Source organism: Artemia sp. Qi Xiang Cuo, chromosome 13, assembly GCF_049724085.1.
Source record: "Artemia sp. Qi Xiang Cuo chromosome 13, ASM4972408v1, whole genome shotgun sequence".
Taxonomy (NCBI): domain Eukaryota; kingdom Metazoa; phylum Arthropoda; class Branchiopoda; order Anostraca; family Artemiidae; genus Artemia; species Artemia sp. Qi Xiang Cuo.
In genome coordinates, this window is record NC_142806.1 from 54,276,011 (window position 1) to 54,288,847 (window position 12,837).

At 34.0% G+C, this 12,837-nt stretch overlaps 1 protein-coding gene across 2 annotated transcripts in view; it reads left to right on the plus strand.

The window, feature by feature from the left end:
- Nucleotides 1–12,837, plus strand: part of LOC148945432 (uncharacterized) — a 39,981-nt gene that overhangs the window by 19,903 nt on the left and 7,241 nt on the right. For both annotated transcript variants that reach the window (XM_089098778.1, XM_089098777.1), the window contains exon 5: nt 1,521–1,691. In XM_089098778.1, coding sequence (XP_088954904.1) covers nt 1,521–1,691 — 171 coding nt within the window. The remainder of the gene's footprint in view (nt 1–1,520; nt 1,692–12,837) is intronic.

Below are 12,837 nucleotides of genomic sequence, written 5' to 3' on the forward strand. Positions count from 1 at the left end.
TGTATGGGGGGGATAGTTACCCTCTGATCTCTTTTGACTTAACAACTAAACTAGAACTTTCAATTTCTAATCAAATGAACCCTCTCTGAAATTATACTAGTGTCTCTTCCATAACAGCTATATAGGCCCGCCGGGCATAACTTACAGGACCTAACACAGGCCCTGAAGGATTGTTTTGACCGTGGAGTTTTCATTATATGATTTTTGAACCATTTAAAAAAAATGGTTCTCACAAAGTTCTTATGGGATGGGTTTGAGGAAAATAGAGCGTGGGGGGGGGGGCTAGTTGCCTTCTGATCCCTTTCAACTCTTAAAAAGTGAAAGAGAACTTTCAATGTCCAATCAAATGAGCCCTCTCCGAAGTTTATACGAGCATCCCTTCCATAAGAACCATATACGTCCTCAGAGCATTACTTACAACGCCTGCCTCCGGGCCCTGTGGGGCTGCGTCGACACAGGAGTTTTTCTTATCTGACCTTTGAGCTATTTTTAACGAAATGGCTATCTCAAAATTTTTATCGGATGGGTTTTGAGAAAAAAGGGTTTGTATGAAGGGGGGGGGGGGACTAATTGCCCTTGGATATCTTTTGACTCTTAAAAAGTGAACTAGAACTTTCCATTTCCAATCTAACGAGCCCTCTCTGAAGCTTATACGAGCATCTCTTTCGTAAGAACCATATACGCCCCTAGGACAACACTTACAACGCTTGCTCCCCGGGCCCTTGGGAGTTGTGTTGACACCGGAGTTTTTGTTATGTGAAGATTGAACTATTTTTAGTGAACTAGCTATCTCAAAAAATTTTTCGGATTTATTTGGGGAAAAAGGGCGTGGGGGGGGGGCTAGTTGCCCTCCGATCACTTGACTGTTAAAAAGAACACTAGAACTCGTGATTTCCATTCGAGTGAGTTCCCTTTGAAGTTTATACGATGACCCCTGCCATATGAAGTGCCTGTTGAAAAAAATAATAACAATAAAACATTGGAGCCGTATGTCCCTTATTATAGGCAATGCTATGCCTCTGAAACAAAATCAATATGATAACGTACGACAACTTGTATAACTTATAGTCCTTGGCCCGAAGGTTCTCGTTGGGTATCTCAAAGGTAGAGGTATAGTGGTTGGAACGTTCTATCATTTTGAGCATAATCTCTATATCGAAAGCATAATCTCTGTATCGAAAATTTTGCTTGGATGTTCTTTTAGGAAGGCAGCTAAAGAGGGTGTGGGAGGCGTGGCTGGTACAACTGTCGTTTTTTACTCTTAAACATGATGCTCGAAATTTTATACTCTGTTTGAATGAGCCCCATCCGAAGTATCAACCACAATTTCTACAATACGAATTGGTCTGGGGGGAAAAGCAAATACTAAAAATGCGCAGAGCCTGAAGGCTCACAGTGCTATTGTGCTGCTTATTATTATCAATTCTCTTGACTAACGTATAATAAAACAATTGTTGAATTTGTTCAGTAAGCTTTGCTCTGGATTTTTTTTATGTCAATTTTTTTATATTTTGTTTTAGAAGTTGAAGATGCTTTACCAAGTCACAATCAGGAAGTCTTTGGTGTTCCAAACCTTCTTTTGTTTCCTAAACATGAAGATGTTCCTTTGGGTAATTTTCCTGGCTTTTCAGGACCTTGTAAACATCAACCTGACACCCAAGAATCAGGTGCCATAGCTTTTGACTGTCAAGGTATATTTCAAATATTTTTTTTTCTATAATCCAAATTTTCGATTATGGGCTATTTGAAAAAAAAACGGGACGGATAAGTAGACGATATCATGAAGTTTCACAAATCTGAAGACGGAGTTTTTATCTTGGCTTTTCATTGTTCTAAACGCTAAACCGTTTTTTTGGGATAGGAGGAACGATTCAAATCCTCACTTGAAAGGGTTTTGGTAAAGATTGTTTTCTAATGACTAGAAAATAAAACTGAAAACTATAGTATTTACACTTTTCTATAAATCAAGACTTGAACTTGTTTATTATCATCTGATTTCACGATGATAGATTATGATTTGGAAAAAAGTACAGACTGGTCTCTACTGCCTACCAGATGTTTTACTATATTTTATAATATACTCTTAATGATTTTCTTACATATTATATTTTATAGTGTAGAGTATTAATTTTACTGAAAGCCCTAGACTTAAATAAAAATACAAAACTAAGTTTTGTTGAGTTAAAAGTCAAAAGTTTTTTGTTTTTTCAATTTTTTCCCTAATTTTTGTGGAATGAGGTCAGTTGAACTTATATCTTCACGAAGAAAGTCATGCATGAAATTTTGGAGAGCTCAAAATGAAAAATAGAAACTCTAGACTAGCCTAATGTAAAATTGAGGCATATGCTCATTAATGAAATTAAACAGATGATAAATATTTGCCTCAAAATGTATTATTTTTTTTATATTTTTATCATTAAGAAATTTATTTATTTTGTTTTTTATCTTATAAATTGTTTTCTTATCGATATCAAATTAAACAATCCTATTTTTGTCAGTATTAAAAATTGTTGTCAGTATTAAAAAGTTTCTCCAATAGTAAGCCAAACTATGGATTCTCATAAAAAAACGAAAAGATATAAATTTGTTTCTTAAAAACGTTTATGTGAATAAGAACAGACAGATTGATTAAAAAAAAAATTCCACAAAACTAGCTTTTCAAAGAAAAGTAAAGAGCTACATAAACCAAAAATGGGCAGAAATAAAGAAAAAGAAAATCTTCCAAGCGTAAAACTACCACAAATCACAATAAATAAATAAATCAAATCCCAAACGAACAGAAATTACAATAAATAACCGAGTCAAACTCAAAACTAGGAAAAAAAGTAGCGCTAGTAATCCCCATGCCTGCTCAAGGCCAGAACATAATTTGCACTTTCCTGAAAAAAGCCAATGACCATGGTTTGTCAGTTTAATATACACACACTGATATTTATTCCTTAAAGTACCAAGGACACCTAAAATGAAAACTAATTCATTAAATTGGTCAAGTGGAAACATACACGGCCATATACGTCTTAAATTAGTGTGAAAATTCGATAGTTCATTTTTTAAGGAGAAAGATCGCCAGTTTACTTACTGTATTCCATCAGGAAAGTTCGTAGCCAATTTCAAAAATAGAGGACATGTGTTGATAAACAGCAAAAAATGATCAAAAAAAAAAAAAAAATCAGTATATAACCTTAGAAAATGTTGTTTTCTTGTATGTTCTGGTAAAACAGAAATCGAGACCTAGTTCAGCAAAGCTCTTTTCTTTGAAAAATACTTGTAAGGGAGGCTTCTTGAAAATAGTTTGGTTAGGCTAGGCCTAGTCTTGATGTTACTAGGATTTTTGGCACTCTTACATCTTTTAACCATGAAGCAGTTTAAAGGTAAACATTAATGACTCTAAAAGAAAGTATTAATATGTAGGATACCCTATAAGTAGTTTTGCAGATTTAAGGACTTACACTGATACCTTATGTAGGCTAAGGTAAGGTAAGGTAAGGTAGGCTGTGTGATTTGCTTGAACATTTCGATATAAATCTACCTCATAGTAATTATATAATAGTAGCATATACCTTTTATCCTTTTTTTATATTAGAAATACAAATTACTTTGACAAACAGCATCAATTACTGTCTTGCCGTTACAAATTACATTAAGAGCTGTTCAGAGGGAACAGGGCAACCAGGGCCACTGCTTTGAGTGGCAAGGGACTATGTTGACTGTTTTAGGTGGCAAGGAGGGGTTTCCTGTTTTGATCAAAATTTTCACTTTGATTTAACTGTCTTTGCTTATATTTGAGTCAGGAGGGGTGTAATGTAAATATATTTTCCCTAGGCGCGCCTAACCCTATGAATAGCTCTGATTCAACTTGAGGAGTAGATGGTATATCATTCTTGCCCGTTTCAGAAGAGATTTCTACTTGTTTTGACAATGAACAAGTTTACCTCACAATAAAGAAAGAAGGCAGAAATTTCAGTATCCAGCTAACTCTTGTGACAGAAGGTAGTTTGAATTAGCATAAGAACTCTTAAGTTGATGCTCTGTAAATATTATTTTACATCAAGCAGTTCTTAGTAGAAAACTATAAGTAAGGAGTTAGAAACTTTTAAAACACTAAGAAAGAATTTTCAATAGAACTAATACATAAGAAATTGTCTTTAAATGCTGATTAAGAAATATATATAGGGCATATAAAATTCATCAAGTTTAATGGATGAAAAAGCTATAAGTTTGGAAAATTTGACTGATTTTCCAAGAAAAACAAATACCCACATGAAGTCATGCAATATTAATGAAAATCACACCCTCAGATTAGCATATCAGAGAGCCTTAAGATAGACATTTCAAGCTTCTCTTTCAATTTTTTTTCCAGAAGAAAGATTATGGATGCATGTTTTTTTGTGTTTTCTTTTGTTTCCCAATAAGTTATTGCATCAGACTAGTGGTTCTTGAAATTGGTTTAGGGATCATTTGAATGGAAATTGGATTTTTAATGGTTTTTTTAGTGATTAAAAAGATTGTGCAACCACCAAACTGGGATTGTTTCCCAATGAGGGCCAGGTTTGCCATTAGTTGTTAATTTTGAGAAAGCACATCAATTTATGAGCTTTGAATGCATATTGATCTTCTCAGTTGTAACGAATGTAAAGCTGTGCTGTGGGGTATTTGTAGGCTACTTAAAAAGCAATTTATTTTTGCCCATATTAGAGAAACACTAAACATAGGCAGTTATTATCTTTACTAAGTTGATTTCCAAAATTTTTCGTGAAATTCTGTACAGTGACAAATGATTATGCATCAGCTATTATAAAATATGGTTGGGATGTATTGTGTAGAGGGGAAGGGTGTCACAAGCCTGAAAGAATGTGTTTCAATGTCTAAATTGTCCAAATGTCCGTGGGCCTTCACAAAAGTATAAATAAGAGTATGTATACATGGGGGGGGGGGGGGTTAATCTCTCATCTCCCTTCGTTTAAACTAAGCCTGAATAAGGTTGCCTTGCTAATAGAAGTCAATTTCTGGCTCAATGGGAATGCTGATTTCTGGTATGATAAATAAATAGGTTGTCTAATATGTATACTTAAACTCAGTGTTCAGACCCATTGAAATCTTTCTCTGAACTCTGGTTAAACAAGCATTGACTAAACTCTAGTTAAATCAGAAATCATGCTTAAGGATACCAATGTTCTCTAACATAAAACAATATTTGGTAAATTTGCAGTTTACAACATAATTCAGCTAGGATAAAGGGGAATATGTCAGTTGATGCTCTTATGGTCTTTTTTAATCTAATAATCATTCATAACTTTGCCAAGTTTGCCTTTGAAATTCAATTCTGAGATAGCAGATCAATTTATGACCATTGAAAAATACATATTGATCTTCCCAGTTGCAAAGAACATAAATTTGCACTGTGGGGCATTTGTACCTGAAAAGTAATGTAGTCTGGTCTGGATAAGAGAATCACTAAACATAAGCATTTATTATCTTAATCATTGTCTTAACTAAGTCTATTTACCAAATCTTTCATGAAATAATGTGCAGTGACAAATGATTATGATAGCTATTATAAAAGATGGTTGGTGGTTATTGTGTTGGGGATTGGGTTATCACATGCCTGAAAGAATGAATTTCAATGCCTAAGTTGTATAACTGCTCGCGGGCTTTCACACTGGTATAGTTATATAGGGGGTTATAGGAATTAATCTCTTATCTCCTTCCATTTAAACCAAGACTGAATAAGGTTGAACTGGGGTTATACATCCTATGTTATTACAGAAAAAATTTATTTTACATTTATTTTAATGCTTTATCTACCTATACTGGTATGGTTTATGATATAATTCTTTGAAATAGTAAGAGACGAACCTCAGACAGTCAAGTGGCTAGCTAATTCCAATGTATGCAATGGTTTGATATTCCAATGATCGTCTTTTAATGTGAAAATTCAGTCAAAAGTTCATTCTTTACTATAAACTGACCTATACTATAGTTAAGTGGCCTATAAAATTTAGTGTAGGCAAGAGGTCGTTCTTTATTATAATAATATTAAAAAAGCCTTAGGCATTCTCCGATGTCGAGCGACCCGTCTCAGTGGTAACAGAAACTCTAAAACCGAAATTTTAATATAACCTTGACTTCATTACTGTAGGTTCTTATTAATAAAGTATCTTTTTTCAAATTATAAGTTATTTTTTTAAGGCGCGTATTTCAACTTTTGGTTAATATGGATTGTGGTTTGCCTGAGAAGTTGACCACTATACTTCTATGTACTTTTCATCATGATTTTTCGTACTAAATTTAGGAAACCTGCCGATGTTACTGCGTGAGGAATGTCTAGAAATTTTTTAACAGAATAAATGTGTTTTCTTATATAGTTTATTCTATTAAATAATAAAGGAAAAGAAAAAGTCAATTGCTCCAAAATCGTAAAGGATAATTTTCACATATTTTTATTACATCTTAGACTCCGTAAAATGAATGGTATATGTATATTAGAAGTTACAACTGTCCTGTGGAGATGGTCAGCTAAGAAGGATTTGATCGATCTTAAATGATAAGAGTTAAAAATAGTCTAAGTCAAAGTGGCTTGCAAGATCGGCTGATAACCGAAAGGTTGGTGATTCAAATCCAGCCGCGGTCATTTTCTTTTAATTTTTAATTCAGCTATCAGTAAAACTATATCATTACTATATATTTATCTATAATTAAGTTGAGTATCTAATCTAGTATAGGCAAGAGTTCCTTCTCTATTATAAAAATTGAAAAGAAAACATTTAGTTCAGGCGGGGGAAGGTTTTTTCACAGTTTTATTGCTAATAATTGCCGGTCTTGTTAGCAAATATTATGTAAACCCTGATTACAAACAGGAAAAAGCCCACGGCTTTTTCTTCTTTGGAGTAGTAAGAGACGACTCTCAAAGAATCAGGAAGCTAAATAAGTCCAATATATGCAATGGTTTGTCCTTCTAATGATCGTCTCTTAATATAAAATTTAACATGAAATATGCATTTTTTCATAAAAAAAATGATTCTATATTAAAAGTAATTTATTTTAATTACAAAAGGTTTTTAACCCCATTAATTTCCTTTAAAATGAGCTATTGAACAACTCTCTACGATGTTCCAGTGCCAAGCTATCTATGGAATTTAAAGTTTTAATATAACTTTACGATGAACTGTTTGATTGCTTCAAAATCAAATATCTTTGAAAAGAATGCAGTATGAAAAGACATCATAAATGCTGTTTTTAGTGGAAAAATTTATTCTGTTTTAAAAATAATTTATAGTCCCATATGGGTTTTATACTCCCACATGGTCTAGCGGTTAGGATAGCTGGCTTTCATCTAGCAGGCCCGGGTTCGATTCCCGGTATGGGAAAATTTTTAACTCTATAATCTTCGAACATTAGAAGCTCTAAACCTTTTATAATTTATAATGAACCACATTGACCCTTTATGTAATCTTTATTATAATTTTTAATATATTGACTTTAAATATAACTGTACCAGCCTATACTATAGTTAAGTGGCCTATAAAATTTAGCATAGGCAAGAGATCGTTCTTTATTATACTTTTAATATAATAATTGACAAACACCATTTATGATGAGCTATATCGGTCCTTTATGTAATCTAATAAAACTATGACGACACTCATTATTTATCTAGTAGGGTTTCAGACAAGGTGATTCTAGTGATGTACTTTTGTTTCGATCTGACTCTATTTTTAGGAGTTCTGGGTTTTTATATTTCTTAGCATTGGACTGATCGTCTCTTACTAAATTGCTAGCTACTGCTGCAACCCGGATTCACATATATAGTTATGAGAGGCAGCGTGGCCGAGTGGTCCAAGGCGCTGGTTTTAGCCATCAGTCTCTTCGGAGGCGTGGGTTCAAATCTTACCGCTGGTATACGATTATGATTAATGTACAAAAATCAAATATTTTTGAAAGACTGCAGTATGAAAAGACATCAAAAATACAGTTCTTAGTGGAAAAATTTATTCTCTTTTAGAAATAATTTATTCTAGTTACAAAAGATTTTCAACCCAATTAACAACTCTACGATGTTCCAAAAGAAAAAATATGCCGTTTAGGCAGAATGTTGTAGTAGCTGCCACTTTTCTTGATTTTCAAGCCAATATATTTCCCTTGCTGTTCAAACCAAGGGACAGAAATTTTCCTATACAGGGGTTTCGGACAAGGCGGTTCTAATGGTGTACTTTTGTTTTGATCTGACTCATTTTTTAGGAGCTATGGGTTTTTATATTTCTTAACATTGGACGTGATCGTCTCTTACTAGGTTGCTAGCTACCGCTGCAACCCGGATTATGTATAAGTGCATTTTAGCAATTATGATTAATAGGTGGGGGATCATTTTGTAGGTAGGGCCAGATGCCTCAAAGAATTTCTTACCAATGACGATTTTAATCGTCATTGGTAAAAATGTGTTTTAGTTTACAGATGAGACAAAAACATTGTTGGAGAGAACAAACAAGTTAGACATATGAAGAAAAATACCCCTTAAACATGAGATTGAAATGAACAAAGCTTCAAATATGTATCTGGTTTCTTAAACAGACAGAAGATATGAAGCTCTAAGCTTTGACATATTCAATCTCACTTTTAGGACCACGGATGTCAAGATAGGCCAAAAACTTGTAAATGAGCTTATCGTATGAAGAAGTTGTTAAAAAATATATATATATCAATCTAAAAACTAGGCAAAGAACATTCTTGTAGGCAACAAAAAAGATAAATAGTTGGTTCACCTTTATTTATAATACTACAATTTCATGCATATAAACTGTTAAACAAAAAAAATTTAGAGGAATATAAATTTTGATCTCATTAATTTTCTTTATTTTGCTACATGCTTTTAGTTATATATTAACAAAACAAGTATTCCTACACAAAACAACTTTGGAATTATAAACATAGACACCTACTTGAAGAAATAGGCAGCCTGGTTCTTGGAGATTGAAATGGCTACAGTGGACATCACTCTTTTTTCAATCTTAAAACTTGTTCAACCAACCTGAGACTCTAGGTGGGCAGACCTATTTGGCTTAGGATGGTTGTTCATTTGCAAGTTCAGGCAACTTTGGTAGACAGTGTCTGTTATGAGCTAACCCAAAAATCCTGGTCATGCCTATTGTAATTTTAGTGGAATTTCCCAGTAGGCCTGCCTGTCTAGAGTATCAGGCAGTTGACCTAGTGTTAGGATTGACATATGACTACCAGGTTGCCCAGACTTGCAGTCTCAGATGGACAATCCTGGACTAAAGTCTTAGTCAGGCAACCCAATTTATAAGCCAAGACAGTCACATTCTTACAAAATTAATTAAAAATTAGTTGACCAACAAGTCACTTGGACTTTAAGGCAAACAAAGTACATAAGCCTAAATAGGCCCACCCACCTAGAGTCTCAGGGGGGTTAGGTTATATTGCAGGTGAACAAGTGACATAAGCCTAATAAGGCCCACCTGCCATAGTCTCAGGCAAAGGCCACTGTGTTTTAGGATTAACACATGAGCAACAAGTTGCCTGGATTTGCAGGCAAACAATCAACCTAAACTTAATGTATGGGATTTTCTGAATATGTTAGCCTATAGGCATTTCTAAAAATTACGGGTATTCAGTAGTGAAAATGGCTTGTGACAGACTTTTATTCTGAAGTGATGAAAAAAAAACTTCAATGGGATAAAAACAGGAATTATATTAAGGACAACATTAGAGTCATGTCTCTTCTGAATGGAAAAGTTCATAAAATATAACAATACCACTTGTTTGTACTTTCCAGTGTTCAGTGTTTATTCTATTTCAGCATTAGGCTACATAATTCTGGGGTGCCTCTTTGGTGAGGGCGGGGGGGCAGTTGCCTCGGTTAGACATTGAAAAATACCTTCATGGCTAACTGGTTATTTTTGCTCTCCCCCCTAAATTTTGAAAATTGGAACCATTGACATAATTACTAGATACAAATCATCAGCACAACTGGGTTATATTTTGCTTAGAGAGGAGCCTGAATAAAAGACTTACTTAGTTACTTCATAATAAATAGAATTATTGAAGTTAACAGACTTTGAAGTTGATACCACTTTATTTTACGCCTCCCCCTACTAATATGAAAATATATAGCCTAAGGCAGCCACAAATGACCAATTTTTCTCCCAGTCAGTTATTTAAAGAAACAAATTTTTTGAGCTTAGGGCTGCTAGGTTTCTATTGGCTGTTTTGAGCCTTTTAGCCCCTTTCAGAGCTCAAAATGAATAGTCCCTGTTAAGCAATTATTGAGTTACAAGAAAGCCTGAAAAATATTCATTATTTAATTTTGTTGAAAAGCTAAATTTTTTTTGAAAACTCCAGTTGAGGCTATTTACCAAAAATTTGGCGTTGATTTATAATTCAGGGTATATGTTTCCCCATTATGAAGGAGAGAGGGTCTTGATAAATTTGGCTGTATTTGGATTCACAATGACATTCTGACTAAATATGTGTCTATTTTGTAGCCCAAATATTCAGTTAGGCTAATCAGAAAATATACCTCTTTTGAAGTAGCCTAGTCTAAAGAATTTTATAGTGTTTCGTTATAAAGGGTGATGTCACAAAACTAAGACAAAGGTGTTCCAAAACTATAGCCTTTCCTTTGTAAGCTAATGAACAAAATTGTGAAATAGGCCTTGGTTACCTACATTTCTGTAAGCTAGGCCTGATCTTCATGAAATGAAGCATTTTTTATTCTATTGCTTACCGTGATGATGAATCTTCAAATGAACTTTCTTGGCTCCTCAGGAATCGTGTTATGATCTGGGATAGCAAGAAAAGCTACATTGGGTGTCACAAGAGGCTGGAACAAGTAGCCTATCCTGAAATGGAATTTTGCGTACCATCTAGTGCTTGGTCATCATCAACATTATTTTTTGACAAATCAGAATAGTCGCTTTCTGAACTTGATGAGGCCATATTTATTCACAAAATACATTTTCACTAATATATAGCAATCAACATATTTTGTAAATTATATTTTCGGAATGAAAAACGCTGTCGGATTCATAGGAAATAGTTACCAGTAATTTTTTTTCAGTTCCTCAGTTTATTATTGTTTTATCATTGGCAACACTGTTTTGCGGATGGATTCTAACTAAAATTACTTATAGCAGCTAAACGAAAACTCGTAGGAAACCCGGATTGTCAGGTATGAATAGATAGATCAAGAGGGCTAAATATGTTTTCATTTTGGTGTCCTTGGTGCTTTAAGGTTTCAATAATTTTTATTTAATAAAGTCAAAAAGTGAAAAATTTTGAAATCTATTATGTTTTCAGTAAAATGCAGATCATGATCTGGGCTTGAGAAGGCATGGGGGTGGTCAGTTGCTCAAAATGAACAAACTGAACTATCAAATGAGACAAGATCAAGAAGAAGACCTGAGAAATTTAAATTCACGGGTGAAAATGAACAACTAAGACCATCAAACGTGACAAGACCAGTCTGAGAAGCTAAGGTGACGGGCATTGGAAAAGAAATTATCTGAAGTAATAATAAACTATAATGAAGAACAAAGAAATATGCGGTTAAAAGAAAAGTGGCAGTGAAAATTACGAAGAGTCAAAAACGAAAGTTAAGCAAAAGAAATTGCGGTTACAAGACATGCCTTAATGGGGATCAGAACAAATCAAAAATAAATATGAAGAACAAAGCAATAAAGATGCAGTAAACTATGAAAGTGTTAATTAAAAGTTATTGGGACCCTACAGGTTTGTATTTATTTACTGTGGAGTCCTACATTTTCCTGACAAAAGAATAGTCAACAAAGGTGATTCATTCGGAGGTTGCTGCTGGCTTACTTGAATTGTATTGTCACCTCCACAATTTCCAAATGATTTGGTTTGGCCTTTTATAGGACATCATTTGTGCTCTAAAGAGTTCCACAAACGAATCCGAACCTTGAACTCATATGTTGCTTGAGCTTCATTTAACATAACCGATGATCAAACCATCAATAGGCGTAATGTTTTCAGCTTCACTGTAGCTGGACAAAGTTGTCACCAATTAAGTGGCACATCTATCACAAATCCCTGAAGGTGATTATGAACCATCTTCATATAGTCAAATGAATTTTTACACCCGATAAAGCTGTTGACGAACGCCTTGCACATCCTTCAAGTTATTGGATTTCTCGTAAAGTAATGGATCGCTTTGAAGAAATATTGCAAGACACAAATAACTATGTCAAAGGTTACATGCAAATGCAAGAAGTGGGGAATGATGTAAATCAACCTGCTGATTCACTGGGACAACGCGTTGGCTAGAAGATAAGCGACAATGAGAATCAATTTGTAAAAGCGTTCCGGGTAGCCGTGGCCGTGTATAAAAGCCTGCCGAGTAGCCGGAGACCTATATATAAGATAATCAAGTTCCAACTGCTTCAACGGCTTGTGAGCTTTGAAAAATCATGGTTTGTGGCTGTTGATTGGTTTTCAAATTTCTACATATTATATAATTAAGTTCCAATTGTATCTAAGTATTTATGAGCTTTGTAAGTAATTTTTACCTGCTACTGATCGGTTACTATTTCTATGTATGATATAATCAAGTTCCAACTGCTTCAAATAATTTACAAGCTTTAAAAATCACGTGTTCTGACTGCTGATCGCCATTTCTTTGTTTCCACTGATGATTGGCTCATCAGTTATTTTTATTTATACATATAATATAATGAAGTCCCAACTGCTTTCTACAGTCTTGATATCTGAAACAGTTTTTTTTTTTTCAACGGGCGAAAGCCAAAATAATATGTGAAAATTGAGTAAATTAGAAAATCAACTCATGAGCCATGATAATCGGTG